Source organism: Martes martes (assembly GCF_963455335.1).
Source record: "Martes martes genome assembly, chromosome: 7".
NCBI lineage: Eukaryota > Metazoa > Chordata > Mammalia > Carnivora > Mustelidae > Martes > Martes martes.
This window is the reverse complement of record NC_137894.1, coordinates 96,612,223-96,640,055: the sequence shown is the minus strand read 5'-3', so window position 1 is coordinate 96,640,055 and position 27,833 is coordinate 96,612,223. Positions and strand designations below refer to the sequence as shown.

The window sequence follows — 27,833 nt, the reverse complement described above, 5'->3', positions numbered from 1 at the left end:
AAATATTGGAAAAATATTGGAAAAATAACCCAGAAAATAAGAAGCATTAGTTAGGATGTAGAGAAGTTGGAATGCTTGTGCACTATTGGTGGGAATGTAAGACGGTATCGCCATCGTGGAAAACAGTATGGTGGCTCTTCAAAAAAAATTTTTTTTTCAGATTTTATTTATTTATTTGACAGAGAGAGAGAGAAAGAGAGAGAGACATCCAGAGAGAGAATACAAGCTGGGTGAGTAGGAGAGGGAGAAGCAGGCTCCCCACTGAGCAGGGAGCCTGATGCGGGCCCCATCCCAGACCCTGAGATCATGACCCAAGCCTAAGGCAGACACCTAATGATTGAGCCACCCAGCTGCCCTGCTCTTCCAAAATTTAAAAATAGAGCTACCATATGATCCAGCAATTCTATTTCTACTCAAAAGAATTTATAATAGAGTCTTGAAGAGATATATGCACACTCCTGTTCGTAGCAACATTATTCACAACTGCTAAAATGTTATAGCAATTCAAGTGTCCATTGATAGATGAATGGATAAGCAAAGTGTGGTCTATACATGCCGTGGAATATTATTCAACCTTAAAAAGGAAGGAAATTCCAACATGCTACAGCATGGATGAAACTTGAGAACACTATGCTAAGTGAAATAAACCCATCATAAAAAGACAAATACTGCATGATTTCAGTTATAGAAGGTACTTAAATTAGTCAAAATTGAAGAGACGGTAGACTGCAGGTTTTTAGGGGCTGGGCACAGTGGAAATTGGGAGTTATTGTTTAATGGGTATAGAGTTTCAGATTTACAGGACAAAAAGAGCTACAGCATTGAATGGTGGTGATGGTTTACAACATTATGTATTTAGTACATAATATATTTTAATATCACTCAACAGTACCCTTAAAATAATTAAGATGGTAAATTTTCTATGGATCATATTTTACCACAATAAAAAAATGAAAAAAAAATTAGTTTAGAAAAAAAGAACCCCGAAGTGTTTAGTTCATTATACCAACAAACAACAATTACAATAATACAACTGTTTGACCAAATATCTAGGCACAGTGACCCAGCCAAGTTGACACACAAAATTAACCATCACAAGTCCACCCCTTGTCAATCAGATACTCTTATACAGCTTCTTAAACGATACTTAACTTCTAAATAAAGGCAATAACAAGGTCATACTTCTGTCTAACATGATATAACTATCTTATGTGCAACCAAAAATGCATTAAGTCGTTCCCCAAAAAAGAAGGCTAAGTTTTTGGGAGATGTTTGCTCTTCTCCTTGGTATTGCATGCATTATTTGAACACTATGATGTACAAGTAACTGTTGTAAATTTGTCCCGTAAATTTGAAACACTTAAATACTATGATATAAAGTCATTTCTTCTTATGTTACATGATAAAGGGATAAGAAAGGGAAGAAAACAAAGATATTTCCTTGATATTTATACATATCAAAGCACACACACACAAATACACACACAAAATAAGGAAGAAATATTCCTGACAATTACAATTCTCATTTCTGTAACAGGTTATGTGGTCATAGCTGGTATTTGTAACTACTTTCTTCTACCTCAATTGGTAGTCATGGTTCTTCAACTGGTGGAGTTATCCAAACCTTCTTTCCTGAGGGGTCTAAGCCATTAGTAATCTTGTCTGGATCAGGCTGTTGTAGTTCTCTAGTGACTTTAATCTCAGAACATGGTCATGCTAAGAGATTCCCTAAGGGATCTACTATGGTCCAGACATACTCCCGTACTCCATGTGGAGTAGCAAATTTCTCCCTGGTAGCCAGGACTAATTACCCCACTAAGCACAATAACTCCCTTCTGGCCTATAGACTCAGAGGTATGAGGAACCCAAAGTGACTAGGCAGCTGTCTGAACTTCCAGTCCAATGGAATCATTATTGTATCTCAAAACTAGCAGCTTTTTGGATCCCTTGGTAAATGGACCCAAGTAACACACGCCAAAGAGGAATATGCTGTCTCCAAAATCCAAGAAAAGTCCATGAGGCATTGTGGGTTCTTCTTTGTTGTAAGGGGGACCATATGCAACACTTGTCTTTCACATTAAAAGGGATATCTGACATATCCTGCATCACTGGATCCCCTAGAAATTTCACTGAAGTAGGTCTCTGAAATTTCATCAGATTTATTTCCTCCCTCTGACACAAATGTCTTACCAGTAAGTCTACAGTAGTTTCTACTTCTAGTTTGTTAGGTTCAGTCAGCATAATGTCATCAATATAATGAACCAATGTGATATCTTATGGAAGGGAAAGGCAATCAAAGTCCCCGTGACCTAAATTATGATATAGGGTTAGAGAGTTGATACCCCTGAAATAGGACTGTGAAAGTGTCTTGCTGCCCTTTCCAGCTGAAAGCAAACTGCTCTGGGTGGTCTTTATTAACAAAGATGGAGAAAAAGACATTGCTAGACCAATAGCTGCATATCAGATATGAGGGGTTGTGTTGATTTGGTCAAGCGATAAAACTATGTCTGGTATAGCAGCTCCAATTGAAGTAACCACTTGGTTGAGTTTACAATAATCCACTGTCATTCTCCATGATCCATCTGTCTTCTGCAGAGACCAAATAGGCAAGTTCAGCGGAACATGGTGGGAATTACCACCACTTCATCTTTCAAGTCCTTCATGGTGGCACTAATTTTTCTTAAAAGTTTTATATATTTATTTTGGAGAGACAGCAGGGCATGGGAGGGACAGAGGAAGAGAATCTTCAAGCAGGCTCTGCCCTCAATGCAGAGCCCAATGCAGGGGCGATCCCACGACCCATGAGACCATGACCTGAGTGGAAAACAAGAGTCCATTGCCCGACTGACTGAGTCACCCAGGTGCCCCATGGTGACACTGCTCTTTGCAACCCTTCCAGGAATGTGGTATTAACTTTTGTTTATTATTTCCCTAGCTAGAAGCAGTTTTAGTGGCTTGACCTTTCCCACCATAATAGCCTCACTCTATAGGTCAGAGAATCTGTGTGGGGATTCAGAAGCTGCTAAGTATGTCTATTCCAACCATATATTCCAGTATTGGGGAAATAACCACAAGATGGGTTTAGAGGGCGTCTGGTTGGCTCAGTTGGTTAAGCTTCTGACTTTTTATTTCAGCTCAGGTCATGGTCTCCGGGGTCATAGGATTGAGCCCAGCATAGGGCTCTGCGCTCAGCATGGAGTCTGCTTGTCCCGCTCCTTCCCCCTCTCCTCCTCCTCCTCCTAGTCTCTCTTTCTCTCTCTCTCTCTAAAATAAATGATAAAATCTTAAAAAAAAAAAAAAAAAGGATGGATTTAGAGATGCCCTGGGACCACTGTGAGGCAGATCTGAGCTAAAACTTCATTTATCACCTGACCTCCATAAGCCCCTACTTTGACTGGTGAACCAAAGTGACATTTTGAGTTTCTTAGAATTAGTGTCAGGTCAGAGTTAGGGTCCAGCAATCCCCAAAAGGGATTTTTAAAAATTTTTATGATTTACCGACCATTTCCTTTTTCCCCCAAAGTACAGTTACCTTGGTAAAAAGGTAAATAGGCCCATCGGTCCCTATGGGGTAGACTGGGAAAAAGAGTAACAGTAGAAATTTTTGGAAGTGTACTAGGGTTCTTCCTCAAGGAGACCTGGTCTCCCTTTCATTCAAGGGGCTCTGGGTCTATAAACTGGCTCAAGTCTGGAAATTGAAGGGCTATGACTCTTGTTTTTATGATTTAAGTTAGATTTTTGTCCATTTGAGCTAGAACTCTTCTACTTATACAGATCAAATGAGAACTTAATAGGCTTCCCATATGTTTTTCTTCTAGGAGCACCACTATCAAAAGCCGGCATCAAACGTCTCCAGGAGTCAGACTATTGGATTGCTGTTTTGACTCTGCTGCCCCCTATGGTAATGACACCCAGTTTGCCTTTGGTGATGGGAGTGCTGCCATTTGGACCCTGCCACTTCACCATTCAATGTATTTAGGCTTCCCAATTCAGTGGCAGAAGTTCCTACTGTAAGTTCTGACCTGCAGAGAAATGTGACCGTAGAACCCTTCAAGGATGCTGAGGTTTCCCTCACAAATTTATTTCTCACTGTTGTAGTGAAAGGTTTGTTCCCAATGGAAACTTTTAAGGTGGGTGAGTAGGTCTTAAATGACAAATGCACCCCAATTTTATGGAACTAGACAGTGGAGATGGTTGCACAACATTGTAAACATTTTGAGAGTTATTGAAGTGTATACTTCAAAACGGTCAAGAAGAATTTTAAGGTGAATTTTATGTTGTTGAATGTATATGAATTATATATTATTTTATGTTATGTGAATTTACCTGTTTTTTAAAAATCTCAAAGACTACATATAGAATATTTCCACGAGTTGAGTAGTAGAAAGTAAGATTAATGATATCTTATTTTGAATGAAACTACATTGGTTCCTATTGATCAAACCTTCATCTTCTAGAGATCAGTCAACTTTCAAGTATAGGCCAGAGGCCCCTTTCATCTTGGTAGTGTAGTGCCCAGGAATTTGCTTTAATTATGTCTATAGTAATTACTGAATGCACACTAAAATTTGAGAATCATAATTCTAGATGCCCATAAGTCACCCATTAATAATTTTCTCTGAAATTTTGGCTGCTCCAAATGTTAATAGCACCTGTCTATGGTTTCAAATAATCACTTTCATCTTCTCTTTGAAAATCAGATGATTTGCTCACCCGGTTGCTGCTTATTTTTTCCACACGTCCTCAAATAACCCTATCTCAGAATCTTCTCAAAGTAGAGAAATAACTTCAAAAACTAGAAATGATAGAATTCAGCAGTAAATGATGCCGTTCTCTGGTAATTTTTGCACTTATCTTGCTCTACCTCTTCCTTTAGGGATTTTCTTACATTTTCTTTCTGATGCCCACTTTCCTTGCCAGACGAAGCAGAAGCAACGTCTGAGTTGTTTGATAGGCAGAGGGACCCCTGTAACTTAAATCAGTGTTCTGCTCCTATCTTATTGGTCCAGTGCCCCAAGGTGGGAGTTATGCTATGAATACTTCAGATTTTGTTTTGAAGAAACATCCGAGTGTTGTCCCTTTCAATGTGGAGTTTTACTCGGGTGCTTTGATGCAATATACTTAAGCAATCTTTCGGGAATGGCTTCAGAGCCAACGTAATAACCTTCGTATTTTTTAGGTACAGCCGGACCTCTCATATTTGCACTTTGGACCACAGACTACTTGGCTCCCACCCTTTCCTGACTCTCCAAATGGTTTATTTTACATTTTGAGCTATTCTGCATGATTTACTGTGTCCTATGATGCAGTAATGAATGCTGTGTGCCCTTTGTCCCATAGCAGTCCCCCCGCTAGCACCTCTACAATTCCCTCTTTCTTCCGAAACGGCAAGCGCGTCCATTCAAGGTAGCGTCGCCTTCTGCTGGTGGGGATTCTGACGACAGCCGCCGGCAGACTGGAGAATCCTCCCAAGCCCTAGATCTTCGCCGGACGCGGTGGCGCGCGCCTGTAGTCCCAGCTACTCGGGAGGCTGAGTCAGGAGGATCGCTTGAGCCCAGGAGTTCTGGGCTGTAGTGCGCTATGCCGATCGGGTGTCCGCACTAAGTTCGGCATCAATATGGTGACCTCCCGGGAGCGGGGGACCACCAGGTTGCCTAAGGAGGGGTGAACCGGCCCAGGTCGGAAACGGAGCAGGTCAAAACTCCCGTGCTGATCAGTAGTGGGATCGCGCCTGTGAATAGCCACTGCACTCCAGCCTGGGCAACATAGCGAGACCCCGTCTCTTTTGAGTTCTCACCTTAAAGTATCCTTTCTTCTCACGTATCTACCGAGCACAGCGAAGAGTGGCATACTTATATTCCTGCACGACGGTTTTCCTACTACCCTGTGAATCCCCCATAGCGGGGTGATCTCTTATTCTATCTTACTTTTTGATTATCTAGCGAAATACCTGAATACTCAGGTTGCCTAGCGTTTATGGAGTTGGTATTGCATACCAGATACTAGGCTGAGGCAAGGGGATGCCAAGACCTAGGTTAAATGAGAACCCCACAATACATCTCAAAATACTCCAGAAAGCAGGGCCCATCAAAATAGGAACTCCTTTTTGAACTTTGCTTCACCTTTATCATTGAGGGTAATTGTAAGGCGAATGAAACAGTTCCGCTTCATTACATTTCAAAATTCTACTGGTCCGAGTAACCGAATGGAAAGGGGCTGTTGCTCCGACATACCGAACCCTACCGCCCATCTAGGGGAAATCCTCCCAGTACGCTCCTCATAAATTTCTACCACCAGCAGGGGTCACTAGGGAGACTCGCTTGAGTCTCCAAACAGAAGGGAGAAAGGTAGCCGAACTAGTCCGTCAGCTTTCCAGGAAGAAGTGCAGTTGCAAGAGAATAGTTTGGATTTATTTCGAATTGTTTCGGTATAACGAAAAGCCAGCTGACGGCGATTCGATAACCCAAATCTTCGGAGGAATGACGCAAACACCTTCGCTTCAAGGAATATTGGGTCTTCTGCGCGGCCGTAGATTTCGGCCGAGTGCGCCTGCGCATAAGAGTAGCGGCGTTGAGTCAGGCAGTCAGTGGAGAAAACTGCGGTAGCGCCCCTCAGACCTCGCCATGAAGACTCGCTTTAGCACCATTGACCTCCGCGCGGTACTCGCGGAGCTGAATGCCAGGTACTGGGCGATAGGTGACCAGGCTCGTGCGAGGAATGCAGAAGGCAGAGGCCAGTGCTCCAACGTGGAAGAAAGACCAGTCTGATGTTTCCCCTTAATCTTTTAGTGCTGACTTCTGCGGACTTGGCTAGGCCTGGGTGGGCGAGCGCGTGAAATCTTTCCCGTGGCCTTCAGGACACCGGGGGGACTCCAGCATCCGCATGCCCCCACACCCCACTCTCACGGGTTGCTTGTCTCACCAGGTCTTGTGTCAGGCTTTGGCGGGGCCCTCGCCGAGCTCTCGCCTTGTTGGCCTGAGTTGCCCCGGTCTGGCAGCAAACATTAAGTAAAACAAGAGTCACCGGGTGAAAGCCAGAATGCCCCGGGAGTCTTTTGCCCCAGGGGTTTACAGAGTGGAGGCCTGATTAGACGCTCCTCCTTACTCCTAAGAGAGGGAATGTCGGCGTCCTAGCTGCAAGTAACAGATTCTAGTCTTTTTTCTATTCAGCTGTGTGAGTTTTGTCATTTTTCCAGGGTTTCATTTACCTTTTTTTTTTCTTTTGTAATAAAGTGGATTAAATTGTACTATATTTCCTTTAAAATATTGGGTCATTTCAAGGACGCAGGGCATTGCCTGGTTTTCTTAGGGCTGGCATAACACTTTTGTTCATATAAAGTTACGGTTAAGTTTTGGGCTCAATGCCTGGGACCTTCAGACTCTGCTCCCTGGTTGACTCCATATTCTTAGAGTTGAAGATCCCCTCTTTCCAAGGCTCTGCTTCTGCCTGCCGCTTTAATTTCTGTGAAGTTCAATATTTCAAATGTTGTTACATGTTTTCTTTCTCTTTGCAGCTTAATAGGAATGAGAGTAAACAATGTTTATGATGTGGATAATAAGACCTATCTTATTCGTCTTCAAAAGTAAGAGCATTTTACAGGCTTGTTTTATCTTTGGTAATTAAATATGAGATTATTAATTTTTTTACTTGCACTTTTAGTCTTTTTTACTGAGTTAATATTGACAAATGCTCTAAAGAAAAATTTAACTTTTTTGTTCTACAGACCAGACTTCAAAGCTACACTTTTACTTGAATCTGGCATACGAATTCACACAACAGAATTTGAGTGGCCTAAGAATATGATGCCATCTAGTTTTGCCATGAAGGTAAATTTTACGTTATACTTGAAGCTAAATTATAAGGCCCTGAGATTGGTCACTAACGATTTAAGTTTTAAAACGTTTGGTTTTCCTTTACTATTATGAATAAAGTAGAGATAAAGTAGAGTAGTTGATAGATACTGGGATAAACAAAGTAGCTGTTTATTGACTTTTTCCTGTTACTCTTCGCACCCCATTGCGGTCCAAATCTTTCTGTTCCCACAGTCACTATTCTAGTTTGAGCTTTCATAACATTCCCTTAAAGTCCCTTAATTACAGTCTACTTCTTGCTGTGGAAACAATTGTGTCAGACCAGTGTTAACTTTTCTATAGCTCCTTTTCATCAGTTTTTCACCTTTTTGTGATTCCCTAATTTCTGAACTCATATCCTATCTATATCCTGTAATTCTTGGCTTTCTATGATATGCCTTACCTCCCCTTCCCTAGTTTTCTGCGGCTCACTTTTGAACTACCAATCTGTATTTTGTTGGAATACTCAATGACATTAGTATGTTACCAATCATATCTTTTTACTTTTCACTTTTCTCTCTGCTTTTGTTTTTTATTAAAATTGAGATTCTGCATTTGTGGACGTGTTTCCTATCCATTTGTTGACATAACAGATATACTGAAAGATTATGTGGTACAGAGGAAGGATATTAGAATCAAATATACCTAACTTAGAGTTAATGATTTTGCCGCTAAATAATTTTATAACCCGGAAAAGGTACTTAACCTCTTGAAACTTAGTTTCTTTAAATGTAAAAGGTGGATAATACCTCCCTCATGGGATTATTGGTGAGGATTAATTGAAGTAACATGTAAAGCACCTAACACAATGCCTGACACATATTAGGGCTCCATATGTATTAATTTCCTTCTTCCTCTCCTCCTCACTTTCCTTCAGAAATTTATTTGTTTTGGCATTGTGTTATTTCATTAGAGGCTTTACAGAGAAGAATCTTATCCCCAGCAACTTAGAATCTGTTTTGGATTACAAGTTAGGTAAGTGTTTCCCAAATCACAAGGCCTGTCACAAAATTATCAAAACTTAAAAGTTTAATATACTTAATAGTAACCCTAAATGGTTTTTGGGGAATTATCCCTAATGGTGGCACTTGGTATTTGTATAGCACTTTTCAAAGTAAATGAATAATGTATATTTTAAGTTGTTTAATATATCAGTGGATATGAGGAACAGTTATTTTAGTTTTACAGATGATGTAACAGATGATAAGATATATGATACTGGGATTGTGGGAAAATCCCCAAATTAGGCTATACCAATAGGAAGCCAAGTACTCTAAAAAGGGTTAGAATTTTATGAGTTAGGTGGAGCAGACAGTGTTAAGCACGTTACAAATAATTTAACTAATGCTACTGTTGTATGGCATAGTCATGCTCAGTTTGTGGTAAATCACAGTGATTGTTCCTCATTCTCATATTTGGGGATGCCAGTTAATGCTTTGTGGCACTGACAGTTGTTTTCATCAAGCTGCTAATAGGGAAATAAAATAAGCACTACATATGTACCATATGCCCATCTATACTCATGATAAATAATCTTCCCTTTTCTCCATTCCATGTGGATTTCTGTTCCTTTCAAGAATGCCTTTTATCTCCATTTTGACTTTATTTTTCTTGAATAAAAATACTACTGGGAGACTCTGGAAGGATTGTGATTTTCCCCTGGGGATTTAAAAATAGCCCTATATGTAGGTCACTGTTTAAATCAAAATCATTATAGACCACTCGTAAGTCAGAACTATTGAATATAGGAAGGCAAGATTGTTAGAAGTTTGAAAAGTCTTATTACATCTGCCTGAATATATTAGTACATAAAATGAGAATTTTAGTCAATTTGAACTAGCAGGTTTGAGGAAGAAGTCTTGGTTATCAAAGAGTTGGCATTTTAAAATTGATTATATATTTCTTTCTTTTGATTTTTTTTTAAGGTGACTTTATATTAACGTCTCTGTAAAATTTGTCTTGAATTTAAGTCTTGAAAGCATTCTATCTTACTGGTCTTGACTAAGGGGTCTTTCTAATTCAAGAATTAGAAACAATTGGAAAATTTGAGGGGGCACTACACAGTAGTCTTATTTCTGGTCTGTATTATACTTAAATATTTGTATTAAAGGATGGTACATAAAATCTAAAGCAATAGGTGCTTACCAGGTAATTTGTGTTTGGGTTTAAAAATGTTAATTTTATTTTAATTGTTAATAAGAAAAGAACATCATGACTTAAGGATAGGAAGAATGGGATTTGATAAGGAATGGGAGTTAATACATTTGGATTTGAGCTAAGTTGATCAGAACCTTTGGAGATGGTACCAGAAAAATTCTGTCTGGGTTGGATTAATAAATTTTGGGGAATAGAAGCTAATTGGTTGTATGTAGAGGACTAACTTAAAGAATACCAATAAGCTCATGGTTCAGAATTTGTATTTGAAGTAGAAGATTAGTGGAAACCACTAGTTAATTTTGAACACAAAGGAAATTGGGGGATACTTAAAAGATGGGACTAGAAAGAGGCTTAAAACGTTATAGTTTTGAGTGAGGACATCAGGGTAAGAAAAAGGGATTTAACAGTGATATAAACAAAATAAATTTCTCTGTAGGTCTGTCATTGGCTTCTTAAAAAGTATAAAGTACTGTTTAAGAGTTAGCAGGGTCGTCTGAAATAAAGTGTTTTTCCTTAGATTATCATCTGCAAGCTTTTGTTTACTACTTTTTAAATGTTATTACTGATGGTAACGAAAAGAGGAAACTTACTTACAAACCAGTATCAAACGATTAGAAATTGACTTCTGTATAAATGACTTTTTCTTCTGTTTTTCACTAGTGTCGAAAACATTTGAAGAGTCGGCGTTTGGTCAGTGCAAAACAACTTGGTGTGGATAGAATTGTAGACTTTCAATTTGGAAGTGATGAAGCTGCTTATCACTTAATCATTGAGCTCTATGATAGGGTAAGTTAAATTTGGGGAATGATATCAAGGATAATTGATCATTATATTGTTACTTATTTGTGCAATACTATTGTACTGTAAAACATGGTCAGGGAATCTTCTGCCCCTTCCCTTACAGGCAGCTGCAACTCTAGCCCATCTGAAGTTGATTTTTGTATGTGGTCTCAGGTAGTAGTCAATTAAGATTTGTATGATACCGTCTTTTAAAAATTTTTTTAAAAACTTTTTTGTTTGGAAATGACTATAGATTCACAGGAAGTTGCAAAGATATGTCAGTGTCCCTCAGTTGCTACATTTTACATAATTAGAGTACAGTATCAAAATCAGGACTAGTGTGCATCTAGTTCTGTGTATTTTACCACCTTTGTAGATACATGTAACCACCACTGAATTTTCCATTACCACAGAATTTTCCATTACCACAGAGATCTTGGTGATACCCCTTTATGGTAATATCCACCCACCCCACTTCCTCCTACCATCCCTACCTCCTGACAACTACCAATCTGTTCTGTCTCTATAATTTTGTCATTATATTGGGACTTCGACAATGAGGTCAGTTTCAGAACCTTGCTTGAGAGGACATATCAGATACTCTTAAACAGAAGTTGTTAAACTGCCTGTGTCCCCTTTTAATAAAGCTAGTGAGCTTAAGAATGGCTTTTATGTTTTAAACGGGCTCTTAAAAAAAAGAAAAGAAGATGCAACTGAGACCATATGTAGCCACAAATGCTAAAATGTTTACTATCTTGCCTTTTACAGAGTTAGCTTTTTTTGGTATCACGACCCCCTGCTCTTATATAATAGACTCACATCATCCAAGCCAGTATTGCTTAGACAAATGCCAAAATATATCAGGGAACCAAATTAGAATTTGTGAGACTTAAGTTAATCTAGAAGCAGATGCTTTTATGAAAATAGAGTGCCAACCTGTGATCTAGGATGATCAGAATTAATGACATAGGTCTAAATAAGCTGGAGAGAATCTAATTGTGGTTAACTTTTTTTTTCAGAATATTGTTAGTGTTATTTTTGTGATGAGTGTCTTATTGTAGTATATGATAAAGCCCTTTGTCTTTCTCTTGATCTTTAGTAGTTCATACTTCTGCAAATTGAAGTGATCTATTCCTTATATGGTAATTTGCTGTCATTGGGGTTATATTTTATATGGAATAGTAGTATCCACAAAGCTCTCCTGAGAAACTGGTTTTGTACCTTTTTTGTGGCATGTAAGATCCTAGCTTATTTGTTGTGAGGAAGATGGCATCTGTGTAGGTTTGAGTAACTTTAAAGAGATTTACCTATGTTTATAGGTATACCACAGACATAGTGAGTAGTGGAGGTTTTTTTGTTTCTTTGTTTTTCTGTTTTGGTTTGGTTTCATAAGCTTTGAATTATAACCAAGTACTAACTTAAATCTCTGGGATAACAAACTTTTGAAAATAAAATCCCAAATGTTTTATGAATTCTCCAGGCAGCAGTAATTATTACGGCTTTAGTAACTGTTTCTTACCTTGTGGCTCTAGATTTGCTGACTGTAAGGAGATTTGTATATGTTAATTAACATTTCTTGCTGTACATATATAAATAAGTCAGGCCAAGATGCAATGAGAGTAGCTTGTGTGTGTGTGTATTTGTCATCAATAATTTTGGATGTTATGATCATGAGAGGGGACTGTAAAAAAATATCCATTTGTCTCTTTGAAAAGAGACAAAAAGGACAAAATGTCATTTTAGTTATCCTACTGAGTGCTATCTAGTAGGCATTCCTGGGGATTATCTTTTTCCTTAAGGATGTATAGCTTTAATTTGGTATTTACTATTGATTAGGTTTTTTAAAAATGATTCTATAAAGGTAGACTTTAACTTGTAGAAAACTGATAGCAGTACAAATATTTCTTGCATCATAGCAATGAAAATAATTGCATCCAGTAGAGATTCAAATTGTATCTGTCCAGAGAAAAGATATCCCCAAAGGTTGGTCTATCTTACTGCCTTGAATTGGCAATCTTATACAATCATTCTCTTAGTTACTCTAAATATTTCACTTATTTCATTTCTCTTACAACCAGTTTTACCATCTAGTTGGTTCAATTGTTAATTAAATAATTTTTTACAGTTACAAAAATAGTTCATTGTCTTGTGTCATCCATTGTTCCTAATGAAATCAGTGTCAGCCTTTTTATCTGGATGCTTTAAAATTTTTTCTCTTCGTGTTCAGTTTTCAGTTTTGCTGTGGTGTGCCTAGTTGAGTTTTTATTTGAAATTATCTTTTGGGGATTCATAGCACTTCTAGAAATGAGTTGATGTTTTTCATCAGTTTTGGGAAATTCAGCCATATTTTCTTTGACCTGTTTTCCATCACTAATTTTATTGCTATCGGACAAGAATCACTTGGAATTGCTTTGTGTGTCTGTTTTTAGTTTCTGTTTCTTTTTATTTTAATTACATTGTCTTGTCTCCTCACATGTCTGGTTATTGTATTGTGTTGCAGGCATTGAGTAGGAAAAACAATAGTTACATTGTGAGATCTGGAATGATGTTCTCTTCCTCTAGAGAAGATAATTGCTTTTTACAAGTAGCTAAAGACACAAATAATACCAGATTGCCTCACTCCAGTTAAGAATTGAATTGATTAGAAGCTGGGCCTGGAGAAGCTGGTATATTTCTGATTCATCTTGTCCCTGAGATGCAGCCTTTATGACTCACTATTCAGAGTTGGATTTATGGGTTATCTCTCCCTCACCAACTCATCTTTCAGTTGGACTCTGAACTCCAGTTTTTATTCCCCTTAGTTGTCCTGTAAGTTTGTCAAAATTTATGCTCAGCTTCTCAGCCTATCAGCTACTTCTTAACAGTTAGACAAATGATCCTAGGGGAAAATTAGCCCCAAGTGTGGACTTAACCTTTCTGAGTTTTCTTCCCCTAGGATTTGGTCCTGTAAATGTTTACTGTCTTGGTTGCATGTTTTATTTCTTTTTTTTTAAAAGATTTTATTTATTTATTTGACAGAGACACAGCGAGAGAGGGAACACAAGCAGAGGGAGTGAGAGAGGGAGAGGCAGGCTTTCTGTGGAGCAGGGAGCCCGATGTGGGGGCTCGATCCCAGGACCCTGGGATCATGCCCTGAGCCAAAGGCAGCCGCTTAACGACTGTGCCACCCAGGCGCCCCTCATTTTTTTTTTTTTTAAAACACAGGCTTTGTGTATTTTGTCCAGCTTTTCTATTTCTCAGTAGGACAGTGGTTGGAATTAACCTAGACTACCATTTAAATTAAACATGTTCTTACAAGTAGTATATGAAAACATTTTCCAGAATATAGAGAAGTACATAGAATTAAAGTGGAGGGTCTTATCATTCCTAGCCCAGACCATTTCCTCATCCCAAGGTAACCACTGTTGTGTTTGGGGTCCTATTTATGGTCTCCTTCCCTCTCCCCACCACCATAAAAAAAAAAATTTTTTTTTTTCATTTGGTGGGGGAAAATCTCTAGAATATAACTAATTGCAGGCATGCTTGGGCTTTGGTCACTCTAAGTGACCAGTCATATACCAGGTATGGGTCTTTGCAGGGTTTTTTTTCTTTTTTAGTTTGTTTAAGATTTATTTATTTGAGAGAGAGAGAATGAACATGTGGGTAGGAGTTGGGGTGATGGTGGGGAAGGGTAGAGGGAGACAGAATCCCAAGCAGACCCCCTGCTGAGCAGAGCCAGCCACAGGGCTGATCTCATGACCCTGAGATCAAGACCTGAGCTGGAGTCAAGAGTCAGACACTTAACCGACTGAGCCACCCACGTGCCTCTTTTCTTTTTCAATTTAATTTAGACCTTAATGATGCATAAAAATTCTTTCTATACAGTGACTTTGTGTAATTTTTACTGTAATTTAAAAAAATCCGAACAGCCTTTTTATTTTGTAATAATTTTAGATTTATAGAAAAGTTGGAAAGGTAATACAGAAAGTTATCATATGCCCTTCATGTAGTTTTTCTTAACATTAACATCTTATGTAATCACAGTCCATGTGTCAAAACCAAGAAATTAACATTGATGCATTACTGTTAATTAAACTGTATGTTCTTTTCAGATTTTACCAGTTTTTCTAGTACATGTCCTTTTTCTATTCTGGGACTCAATCCCAAATACCCCATTGCATTTAGGGCCTTTATATTTTGAAGGGTTTGAGCAATTGGCATGCATGCTGCTAGGTTTCAGAGGTCCAGTTATTGATGAGTTGGAAATAGAAAATAAGGATTTTGTACATGGGAGTATGTGCTTGGGAATTTTCAGTAGTCACTGTGGTATCTAAGAGAGGTAGGTTGGTTGGTGGTTATAGTAAATCTTGAAGATTGCTCTTTCCTCAAACCAAGGTTTGATCTCCCAGCCTTCATGTCTGGAATTTTGATGCATGGTTTATCTAGAGTTGATCAGACCTTGGGTAAAGAGGTGATTGCTACTCAGATTCATTTAAGAAAGTCAGTTTATTAATTTATAACAAATTTCCAATAAGAAAGACTCTGGAGAAAGTAAGTTAAGATCAGAAAGTAGTTTATTGAGTTTATCAGAGTCAAGCACAGTATTTCCCAAAGTATGTTTCTTAGATACCACCTTCCATAGCTAATAGGTGTACCTAGAAATATGGATCCCCTAGCCATTAAAATTCGAGGACCTTTGATAATAAAGTAAGATAAAATTTTTTTTATCAGTGGACTTATCAGTGCCTTTAATATAGGACTTATCAGTGCCTTTAATATAATAATGTGATGTGTATATTCCCTAGAGAAGGATTTGTTACTTAGAATTTCCAACTAATTTAAGGGGCGCCTGGGTGGCTCAGTTGGTTGAGCGACTGCCTTCGGCTCAGGTCATGATCCTGGAGTCCCGGGATCGAGTCCCGAATTGGGCTGCCTGCTCGGCAGGGAGTCTGCTTCTCCCTCTGACCCTTCCCCTTCTCATGCTCTCTCTCTCTCTCTCTCATTCTCCCTCTCTTTAATAAATAAATAAAATCTTTTAAAAAAAAATTTCCAACTAATTTGATCACAGAATTTTTTTAGAGGTGGGGGGAACCATCTTACAGAAGAGTTTTGGGAAACCTTGATTTAAGGAAAAAAACACTTAACGGGGTAGTAATTGCCTTGGGATCTGTCAGATGGTCTTGATAACTGCACATTTTGATTCAACAAACATTTATTAAGTACCTTCTCTGTGGCAGGCTTTATGGCTAGGCCTGTTTTTCAAGTTGTATATTCCTGAACCAGACACTATATGGCCATTTTCCAAGCTCCCAACTTTTCCTTCTTCAGTTAACTTTTATGTTAAGTTAAATGCATGAGTGCTTTGAAGTCAGAACTTTCAGGAGCAGGTAATACTCTTTCAGCACCTAGTAACTTCTGGTTAATCAAGGTTAATGGTGGTCCCATCTGTTGACGCCACTAATCTTGCAACCTGTCATCCCCAACGTGAGACTGGGCTACTCTATCTTCTCTGACCAACTTCAGATTAGTTGCTAAAGCATTTGTGATTCTCTACATGGATGCTTCTTTGTATTTTTTTTTTAAGATTTTATTTATTTATTTGACAGAGACACAGGGAGAGAGGGAACAGAAGCAGAGGGAGTGGGAGAGGGAGAAGCAGGCTTCCTGCTGAGCAGGGAGCCTGATGCGGGGCTTGATCCCAGAACTCTGGGATCATGACCTGAGCTGAAGGCAGACACTTAATGACTGAGACACCCAGGCGCCCCAGGTATTTTTAACTCTATGACAACCCGTGACTTTGCTGCCTATAATAAATTTGGAAGGCTGTATTCTTTGGGCAGTTTTATTTTCATTAAGTTTCTCCCTTCTTCGCCTGGGTGGCTGAGTCGGTTAAGCGCTTGACTCTTGGTTTAGGCTGGGGTCATGATTTTGAGGTGGTGGGATTGAGCTCTGTGTCTGGCTCTGTGCTCAGTGCAGAGTCTGCTTCAGATTCTCTCTACCTCTCCCTCACCTGCACTCTTTCTCTCAAATAAATAAAATCTTAAAAGAGAAAAAATAGTTCCCGGGGTGCCTGGGTGGCTCAGTGGGTTAATAAGCCTCTGCCTTCTGCTCAGGTCATGATCCCAGGGTCCTAGGATTGAGCTCCACATCGGGCTCTCTGCTCAGCAGGGAGCTTCCCCCTCTCTCTCTGCATGCCTCTCTGCTGCTTGTCATCTCTGTCAGATAAATAAATAAAACCTTCAAAAAAAAAGTTTCCCCATTTTTTTATTGAAAAGATTATGTAACAATATTAAATTTTAGAAAAAGTCTTTTTAATCTTTTAATATTTTCATTTTCCCATATATTTGCTTTCCACTTCCTAGGCTACAGAGTGGTATTTTTTGTCTTGTTATTTTTTACTTAATCTAGATTATAAACATTCCCCTACTTTTTTAAGACATAGTTTTCATAAGTTAACAGCTTTTAAATAGTTTGTTATGTTGATATATCATAATTCAGCAATTTCCCTAATTTTTACCTTTAGGCTGTTGCTAGTTTTTTCTGTTGTAAATAAACTTCAGTGAATATCTTTAAGCATGTAGCTTTTGGTTTTATTGAGTTATTATTACATTAGGCTACATTATAAGTGTGGAATTACTTGGATAGAGGGTATAACTATCTCTAGTCATTTTGCCACGTAACTATTGCTATCAAAAGAAAAATAGCTCTTCACTTAGCTCTGAAATATCTGTTCTGAATTGTTCTGAATAAGATATAGTATTTGTAGACCTGCCTCATACAAGGGCAACAGTTAGTTCAACTGGTGGTCATCAAGGTGTTAATTGACTACAGGTTTCCCTTGCTGTCCAAAAATAGAGACATTCTTGTGAAACCTTTTCTAAGCTGAAACAGTGTAAAGCAAAGACACAGTTGCCATCAGTTTACATGGAAAAATTTTTGAGCATTCCCAGACCCCAAAAATAACTTCTCTTAGGCTTTTCTTTTTTTCCTAAGACAATTTTTAAAAATTATTTTTATTAACATAAAATGTATTATTTGCCCCAGGGGTACAGGTCTGAGAATCGTCAGGCTTACACATTTCACAGCACTCACCATAGCACATTCCCTCCCCAGTGTCCATAACCCAGCCACCCTATTCCCCCACTCCCACCCCCCAGCAACCCTCAGTTTGTTTTATGAGATTAAGAGTCTCCTATGGTTTGTCAAAGACAATTTTTTTTAAATGATTTTATTTATTTATTTGAGAGAGAGAAATAGCGAGAGAGAGCATGAGCTGGGAGGGAGGGAGAAGCAGGCTCCCTGATGTGGGGTTCAATGCCAGGACCCTGCGATCATGATCTGAGCTGAAGGCAGACACTTAACTGACTGAGCCACCTAGGTACCCCAGGCTCTTCTGATTCATTAAGTTGTGTCTTACTAATACTTGCACAAAATAAGTAGAGATAAAGCACAGATAGTTCAAAGCCATGATCGCTTGATGCAGAGATGCTGAGGGTAATTCTGTGGAATCAGTGGTACCACCTTTTACTGCTTGGGGTATGTGCTAACTCTGTAACAGATCACTGCAAAACACACTGAGTGCTTTTTTTTGTTTTTTGCCTTTTTTTCATAAAAGTGAAAATCCTTTTCGGATTTCTTTTGGTTAGTGAAAACGGATACTAATGTAGGTCTTTTATAAGAAAGCCAATTTCAAAAACTGGGAGTAACTCTGTTGTGCTTCTATTGGTGATTTCTGTAGAACCTTCAGACAATGAGTTTAAAGTTGCTGTGCATTCCTTCATTATGTTTCAAACTTGGGGTCCTTTATTTGCTCATCTTCACAGTTTGTGCTGTGCAAATGGAAAAGAGCAGTGTTTAGATATGACTTAAATGTTTTTTGTAATTTCATTTCTGTAGCTTTGATTAAGTTTTTAAGACACTGTGTTTTTTTTCTCACTTTTTTTTTTAAAGGATTTTATTTATTTATTTGAGACAGAAAGATAGAGAGAGAGCGAGCGAGCATGAGCAAGGGGAGATGCAGAGGGAGAGGGAGAAGCAGACTCCCTGCTGAGCCAGGAGCCTGATGTGAGGCTGGATCCCAGGATGCTGGGATCATGACCTGAGCCGAAAGCAGACGCTTAACCAACTGACCCACCCAGGCGCCCTTTTTACTCACTTTTTACCAAGTTTCAAGAATGATTTGGGAAGAGCAGTAAATTATATTTTATTCTATTACAGGGAAACATTGTTCTTACAGATTATGAGTACCTAATTTTGAATATCCTGAGATTTCGAACTGATGAGTCAGATGATGTTAAATTTGCTGTTCGTGAACGCTATCCAGTTGATCATGCTAGAGCTGCTGAGCCTTTGCTTACCTTGGAAAGGTAACATGTTTTATTTAAGCTCATTTCATAATGTATTAGAAGGTAAAATAGTCATAGGTCAGAATATGAATGAACTGTCTCATCAGAAAAAATACTTTGTTAACTTGCATACAATAAGTAAATTTGGATTGCTTGAACTACATAAATGCATATAAGCAATTAAGCTTCATTTGTAGGTAGCAAATGTATGTCTTTTTATCTAAGTCTGGTGTTAGTTCAGATGTTTATGATTTCTTGGTAAAGTGAGGGGACTTATTAGCTATTCTGTGAGAAGACAGATGTCTGTCTTGGGCAGAGTGCAAATGGAAATAAATGGTTCAGCTAAGAAAAGGGAGTACTGTAGGATAAGGTGCTGATTTTAATTGTACTCTTCTGGCTGAAAGGTTTTGCTGGCTAATAGCTATAGGAGAGCTTCTGAAAGTGTAGCATGCATCACATTCACCTGGAGGGCTTAATAAAACATAATTGCTGCCCCTGCCTTCAGTGTCTGAATCAGTGGATCTGAGATAGGCCTAGGAATTTACATTTCTAACAAGTTCTCAGGTTATGCTGATGCTGCTGGTCTGGGGACTAGAGTGGCCCACAGCATCAGTAAGAGTTCTTACTAAGTGCATAATTAGGTAAAGCCATTCCAGGTATTAAGATGTATCACCAGGTTCTACAAACATTTACCTGTTATATGAGAACATCACTTTCCTGTCATGTATGAACACACTGGCAGTAAGCAATATGACTTAGTTGAGAAAGTATTGATTTTTCTTAGAAAATTTGGTTTCACGTCCCAGTCTGCTCCTCAGGAACCTACTACCCTTGGATAAATTACTTTTACAATTCATTTTCTTACCTACAAAGTGAACTAATTCCTCTTGTACTTGAGTACCCTGATGATCAGGCAATTTGATGTATATGAAAGTATTATGAATATGAATATTGCTGTGAGGTTTGTTAAATACAAAGTAGTAAGAGGTGTGTCAATTTTGTTTTCACAGATTGACTGAAATAATAGCCAGTGCACCTAAGGGTGAACTACTGAAGAGAGTTCTTAACCCATTACTTCGTGAGTAATCCTAAATAGAGCAGTGAAATGGGTTTTTTTTCCCCCTTTTATTTATTTATTTTTTATACTTTTTTATTTTTTTATTAACATATAATGTATTATTAGAGCAGTGAAATGTTTGCATGAAAATGTAGTTTTCAGGATTCTCTTAAGAAATTAGAAGTCATTAAAAAGTTATCTCTGCAGCTTTTCCAGCAGTTAGTATAGCACACATAAAATTTGCAAGTTGGGATTTTTTATTAATTTAGTCTATTAACGTTAGCCAGTTTTTGGGTATTAAAACTATCTTTTCATTCCTGATTTATGTCCTTAATATGTGGTTCAATTCCATTAAATTTCTATAACTTAGGCACTGACTTCTACAATTGTATTATAGTCTCAAATTTTTTTAAGTACCTGAATTGTTATTTCTTTCTTTCTTTTTTTTTTTTCAAGATTTTATTTATTTGACAGACAGAGATCACAAGTAGACAGAGAGGCAGGCAGAGAGAGAGGGGAGGGGAACCTGATGCAGGGCTCGATCCAAGGACCCTGGGATCATGACCTGAGCCGAAAGCAGAGGCTTTGACCCACTGAGCCACCCAGGCGCCCCTTGAATTGTTATTTCTAATAACATTTCAAAATAAGTAAACTAAAAAAAAAAAATCTTAAAAAGCAAAATAAGTAAATTGTTATTTTCACTGCCTTCTGTTATTGAGTAGATATTTATATTGGGATAAAAATTTTGAATTATATTTTGAATTTTAAATTTTGTAGGAAAATACTAAAAATGATACCCTCTGCTTTTACAGCCTATGGACCAGCTCTCATTGAACACTGTCTTATAGAAAATGGATTCTCTGGCAATGTCAAAGTGGATGAAAAATTTGAAAGCAAAGGTATCCCTGCATGCTACAAGTCCATTTTCATTTATTTCTTTTTTTAAAACTATGAAAATTCTGGGAAAATAATAAAAGTGAGCAGGTAGTTGTAAACTTAAAAACATTTGATCTGTGAATGTTCTATCCGTATCGTATTCCCAGCTTCTTACACTGATGTGGCACTTTTATCTTATTTTTTTTTCTTTTTAAGATTTTATTTATTTGAGAGAAAGAGAAAGCACGAGCAGGAGGAGGGGCAGAGGGAGAAGTAGGCTTCCCACTGAACAGGGAGCCCAGTGTGGGGCTCAATCCCAGGACCCTGGGATCATGACATGAGCCAAGGGCAGATTGTTAACTGACTGAGCCACCCAGGTGCCCCACTTTTATCCTTCTTAAAGATTTTATTTGGGACAGAGTGAGAGAGCATAAGCTGGGGGTAAGAGGTACAGAGGGAGAGGGAGAGGGAGAGGGAGAAACAGACTCCCCACTGAGCAGGCTTGATCCCAGGGCCCTGGGATCATTGCCTGAGCTGAAGGCAGATGATTAATAGACTGAGCCACCCAGGTGCCACCCTAATGTGGCACTTTATCCCTAGTAACTCACAGTTCAGTCTCTACCTTATTACCTTTCAACTTTAGAATAGTTTCTCTTCCTCTACCTAAATATTTGAAGTGGTTATCAAACAATAGTCTCTGGTACAGGTTTGAAGGAGTTGAATTATTCACCTTCTGACTAGGAAGTTAAGAGTGCTTTTAGAAATAGCATTATGCATGCATTTTAATTCTGTAAGAACTGTAATGTAGCTATATGATGAATTAGGCTTTTGTAATTACTTAAGGGAACCTAACTAAATTGCCAGATTAGGATAGTAAAAATTAGAGGAAATACAAGGGAAATGGAAGACTTGGTCTTTGGCAAATTTATCTGCAGATTCTCATGTAAAATTTTTTTTTTAAAGATTTATTTATTTATTTGACAGACAGAGATCACAAATAGGCAGAGAGGCAGGCAGAGAGAGACGAGGGAGCAGGCTCCTTGCGGAGCAGAGATTTAAAATTTTTAAAAAGTTTTAAAAAGTCCTTCATGTTTATATTTTGGGATTATGTATATATAATTTAAGGTTTAGGGATAGTAATTTTTTTTAAGATTTTTTTTTTAAGATTTTATTTATTTATTTGACACAGAGAGAGATCACAAGTAGGCAGAGAGACAGGCAGGCAGAGAGAGAGAGAGGGAGAGAGGAAGGGAAGCAGGCTCCCTGCTGAGCAGAGAACCTGATGCCGGGCTTGATCCCAGGAACCTGGGATCATGACCTGAGCCAAAGGCAGAGGCTTTAACCCACTGAGCCACCCAGGCGACCCAGGATGGTAATTTTTACTGTAAATGTTTTTATTTTTAAAATTATGAGTTAAGGGTGCCTGAGGGTCTCAGTCACTTAAGTGTCTGCCTTCAGCTCAGGTCATGATCTCAGGATAGAGTCCCACATTGGGCTTCCTGCTCAACAGGGAGTCTGCTTCTCTCTCTGACCTTCTCCCTTCTCATGCTCTCTATCTGTAATAAATAAAATTAAAAAAAAATACAAGTTAAATGTTTTAGTGAATGCTTTAGTATTTAAAATGCGAATTCAGTGCAATCCTGATCAAAATGTCAACAGGTGGTATTGTTTTTGCAATTGTATTGTTGTGTTTCAAATCTGATATTCTTGTGGAATAAAAGCATGTAAAGTGTTCCGGAAAACTCTGGAAAATAATAGTAGTGATGGAGAATAACCATTTCATACATTAAAATATATTAAGAATCTTAACAGTTTTTGAAGAAATACAAAATAAAGAATTCAGAGACAGGCCCAAATACAATAAGGGAATTTAGTATATGAACAAAATACCTTTAAGATCATGAGGGGGGGAAATGATTCAGTAAAAAGCTATTGGAATCACTAGCTGGCCAAAACACATCCTTAATCATATCTACTGATTACAAACATGAAATAACTATATCTGCTTTTCTTGAACATTTTTTATTATTCCATCAGCTCTTTTCTGTTTTATACATGGTTGTTTAATAGTTGTTAATTGACACTTGATTGGCACTCCTTTTTTCCATTTTTATTCTGTAGATATTGAAAAAATACTTGTTTGTCTGCAGCAAGCAGAAGACTATATGAAAACAACATCCAACTTCAGTGGAAAGGTAGTACCACATATACTTACTGTATATTGTTGTGGTTCTATTTATTTAGATTTTCGGAATTTAGGTTCATTAAGGATCACTACCTTTAAGTGTTTTGTTGTAACTTGGAAATTCAACATCTATAATATGGTTATTCTAGGGTGTTTTTGTTTTTTTAAATTCATGTTGGGTTTATAATTTTTCTTCTGTTTCTTTTGTAGAAAGTATTAGGTCAAGTCATTACTGGTACACCAGGAAAGTTGAGGGATTTGAAAATATATCCTCTTAGGTTGATTTTTAGGTAGAGAAGCATATTTTAATTTGCTAGTGCTTTTTTAAAAATTAGTGATTTACAACACTATTTTTTATATTTAAAATTTCTTTTAATTTATGTCCAGTTAGCCAACATATAGAACATCATTAGTTTCAGATGTAGAATTCAGTAATTCATCAGTTGCATATAACACCCAGTGCTCATCACACCATGTGCCCTTCTTAAAACCCATCACCCAGTTACCCCATCCCCTACCCACATCCCCTCCAGCAACCCTCAGTTTCTTTCCCTTAGTTAAGAGTCTCTCCTGGCTTGTCTCCCTCTCTGATTTCTACCCATTCCTTCACATCACTCTAATAGGCAAATATCCTCTGAATTATCTCATACCTTCTTTTTCTTCCATATTCAAAGTATAACTTTATTTAAACAGAAGTTCAGAAAAAGTTCTGATTAATTACACCTAAATTCAGTGCAAATATACCTGCTCAGTTTTTTAAATGAATTAAAATTTCCTACCAACAAAGTGAATCTAAGACTTTCTACTGGAAGTAAAATGCTTCTGGTTGTTTCAAAGTTGCAGAACATCTAAAAATGGAAAGAAAAAAGTGTAGTGTACATGTATAATCCCACCATTTTATCAAATCACTAGTTTTCATTTTCTTCCTTATTTTTTCTTGTCCATATGAAAAAGACAGCATTATTTAATAATACTTAGTCTAGAAACATCATTTGAGAATTGATACAATCAATAGACAAATGCAGCAGATTATTTAAAACTGGAATAATCTTATAAGTTAAATTAATAAAATTTCTATCAGTCGTGGAAAGTAAATCTTTGTTAACTATGAAGAGAAAGAGTTTTAATATTGGATTTTTGTAGGGGTACATCATTCAGAAAAGAGAAATAAAACCAAGCTTGGAAGTAGATAAACCGACTGAAGACATATTCACGTAAGCATGTAGGCATGAGTCAATTTGCTTTGGATGTTTATTAATGTTCTTGAATGATATAATAAATATGTTTTACAGGTATGAGGAATTTCATCCTTTCTTGTTTTCTCAACATTCACAATGTCCATATATAGAATTTGAATCATTTGACAAGGTGGGTTTTCCAATTCTGTTTTTTGACCAGTTAGCACGATATGAGTTATTAAATTAATACCAACTTGCTTTGATTGCTAAATTGAAAATATTTTTTGGTTTACAGTCACTGTGAATCTGGGCATAAAAAATCAGTGCAGTCACAAATAAAAACTACTGAAAATTTTTGTTGCCCTCTTATTTCAAGATGAAGGACCAAAGATTTTAACTTAAGTTGATTCTGTCTGTTTATCTATATGATACATTTACTGGGAATCTGTTCAAGTTCTTTGAGTAGTGTTATAACATAAAATGGACTCTAAAATTCTATGTATGTACTTGAAGTAGAGACTGTTTTTTTTTAAACTAGTCATTATCTTTTTTTTTTTTCCTAATAAGGCTGTGGATGAATTTTATTCCAAGATAGAAGGTCAGAAAATAGATTTAAAAGCTTTACAACAGGTATGGTATTGCTGAAAACATTTATATTAAACCAACTAGCCTTAGTGTGGTTTGCTGTGTAAATGATGCTTTCATAATGGGAATGGGCAGCCTTTCAGAAGTGGTATGGGAATGCCCTGATCCTTGGTTTATTGATAAAGGTCCAGGGGAGGTCTCATTGTTGAAAAGCATTCCCTCATTTGTTCCATCAGTATGTCAGATATTCTGCAAAATGCAAAATACAGTGGGAAGGTGGGCCTGTTATTTATTCCTTAGTATAATTTGTGTTATTACAGCAACCTGAAGCTTCTCAAACTTTACTGTTAAGGGAATACTATTCCAAGGAGATTTTTAAATAGGCCAAAAGAGAGGGAAATGTCCTTTCTGTACAATTAATCATATTTATCATTAAACTGTTTTTTTCTAAGTAGGCTAACTCTGCAGGAGAGTTTATAATATGCTGTTTCCACAGCACATTTGACCACGTTTTTGGAGCATTGCTGCAGAACAGCTTCAGAAATTAGCCACAGTCACTCTTGATTTGAAGGGGATTTGATTTTTCAAAAATATTAAGTAGGGGCACCTGGGTGGCTCAGTTATTAAGCGTCTGCCTTTGGCTCGAGTCATGATCCAGGGTCCTGGGATCAAGCCCCGAATCAGGCCACCTGCTCAGTGGGGAGCCTGCTTCTCCCTCTCCCCTGGCTTGTGTTCCTCCTCTCGCTGTGTCTTTGTCAAATAAATAAATAAAATCTTAAAAAATATATTAACAGGTAAAGTCTTGAAATGTGTGTGCAAAAATTTGAAATTATGTGAATCCCTGTACCCTCCCTCTATTGTATAAAATGAAACAGCTCAATTTCAAAGCAGGTGGGTTGAATGAATTAAATAGTGTTACTGCCACATGGTGGCAGTACATGAACCAGTGCAGTTATTTCATGGAACCATTGAATGGCATGTTTTTATGTGCATCAGAATATCCATGAATTATTTTAGTGATCACTGTGTTCTTCTAATAGTCACTGTTGTGTTTTTTAATTTTTTTAAAAGATTTTATTTATCAGAGTGAGAGAGCACAGGCAGGGGGAGGGGCAGAGGGAAAGGGAGAAGCAAACTCCCCTCTGAGCAGGGGCCCAATTTGGGACTTGATCCCAGGACCCTAGGAATATGACCTGAGCCAAAGGCAGATACTTAACCGACTGAGCCACCCAGGCATCCTCCACCCCCCCTTTTCTTAAAAAATTTTTTCTTAAGATTTTATTTATAGTCCCCATTCTTAAAATTCAGATTTTTAATTATTTATTTTAAAGATTTTATTTATTTATTTGTCAGGGAGAGCGGGAAACAGAGAGCGAGCATAAGCAGGGAAGCAGCAGGCAGAGGGAGAAGCAGGCTCCCTCCTGAGCAAGGAGCCCAATGCAGGACTCTGTCCCAGAACCCTGAGATCATGACCTGAGCCAAAGGCAGAGCTTAACTGACTGAACCACCCAGGTGTCCCAATTCAAATTTTTTAAATATTACATCCAGCATTCAAACATTCACTAATTGGTGATGTTATTACTGGTGTTAGAAAACTTGCTCCAAATCAGTAAACTTGAAATGTAAATGATATATGATCAAATGCTATATAGAAGGTAAATGAACTACCATGAGCCTTTGTGGCATTAATTTAGGAAAAAGAGTACTCTGTAGAAATGATGATGAGAAAATTAAAGGAGCAATAAAATAAAAAGAAGCTATTTTGGTAATATATGTTCTTTAAGAATGCATTTTCCCAAAACTTCACTTTTATGTGTTAGAAAGACAATGTCTTGAATTTTGCCTTGAATAATGCAGGGGCATTAGGGGCATATATTACATACAGTGTCACCAGTAATCAAAATACCTTCTTATATAGGGAAGGGGAAGTGGGTAGTCAGGAGAAGTAATTTGAGAGCTTGAAACACTTTGGGGTAGGATAGACCTGGGAGGTGGGCTATAGGAACCTTCGCTAGCAAGGTGACAATATTTAGGGGGCTGAAGTGCAGGTGGGATAGCGAGTTTCAGGACAGAAGGGAGAAAAGGTACAAAAGGCATGAGAAATCTAATTTTTAAAAATCTGTTTTGTCTACAAAAGGAAAAACAAGCATTGAAGAAATTAGATAACGTCCGAAAGGATCATGAAAACCGATTAGAAGCTCTTCAGCAGGCTCAGGTATTATGTTTAGCTTTTTCAGTTTTCAAAAATGGTAACTTTAAAAAAAATGATGACTTTAAATACAACACTGTGTGTTAACTATGTGGAATTAAAAACTGAAAAAATGGTAACTTTAACTGGCATTATAGTAAACATTTTTGTTTATTTCTTAAGGAAATAGACAAACTTAAAGGAGAGCTCATAGAAATGAACCTACAAATAGTTGACAGAGCCATTCAGGTTGTTCGAAGTGCTTTAGCCAACCAGATAGATTGGACAGAAATTGGGTTAATTGTGAAAGAAGCCCAAGCTCAAGGAGACCCAGTTGCAAATGCAATTAAAGAATTAAAACTACAAACAAATCATGTTACAATGCTACTAAGGTAAGTTTGATTCTTAGTTAAGCAGTTCATGTTTGTTTTCAGTTTGCTATTTAATTGTTCACTGTATTCATTTAAATTTTTTTCTCTTTTATTTGGAAATTTATCCTCAAAGATAAAGGAAAAACAATTTACATTGAGATAAGACACCTATTTAATTTTTTAAAAGATTTTATTTAGAGAGTGAGGGAGTGTGAGCATGCGCATGAACACATGTGGGGTTGGACAGAGAAGGAGAGAGAGAGAATCCGAAGCAGCCTCCAT

The 27,833-nt window shown here is 37.6% G+C and overlaps 1 protein-coding gene across 1 annotated transcript in view; it reads left to right on the top strand.

Moving 5' to 3' along the window:
• Positions 1–6,322: 6,322 nt before the first annotated feature.
• Positions 6,323–27,833, top strand: part of NEMF (nuclear export mediator factor) — a 51,969-nt gene continuing 30,458 nt past the window's right edge. Inside the window, exons 1-13 of the mRNA XM_080807898.1 lie at positions 6,323–6,682; positions 7,514–7,582; positions 7,724–7,826; positions 10,668–10,793; positions 18,984–19,132; positions 20,122–20,189; positions 20,981–21,067; positions 23,166–23,239; positions 24,373–24,443; positions 24,522–24,597; positions 24,975–25,037; positions 27,130–27,207; positions 27,364–27,572. Coding sequence (XP_080664024.1) covers positions 6,624–6,682; positions 7,514–7,582; positions 7,724–7,826; positions 10,668–10,793; positions 18,984–19,132; positions 20,122–20,189; positions 20,981–21,067; positions 23,166–23,239; positions 24,373–24,443; positions 24,522–24,597; positions 24,975–25,037; positions 27,130–27,207; positions 27,364–27,572 — 1,232 coding nt within the window. The 5' untranslated portion in view covers positions 6,323–6,623. The remainder of the gene's footprint in view (positions 6,683–7,513; positions 7,583–7,723; positions 7,827–10,667; positions 10,794–18,983; positions 19,133–20,121; positions 20,190–20,980; positions 21,068–23,165; positions 23,240–24,372; positions 24,444–24,521; positions 24,598–24,974; positions 25,038–27,129; positions 27,208–27,363; positions 27,573–27,833) is intronic.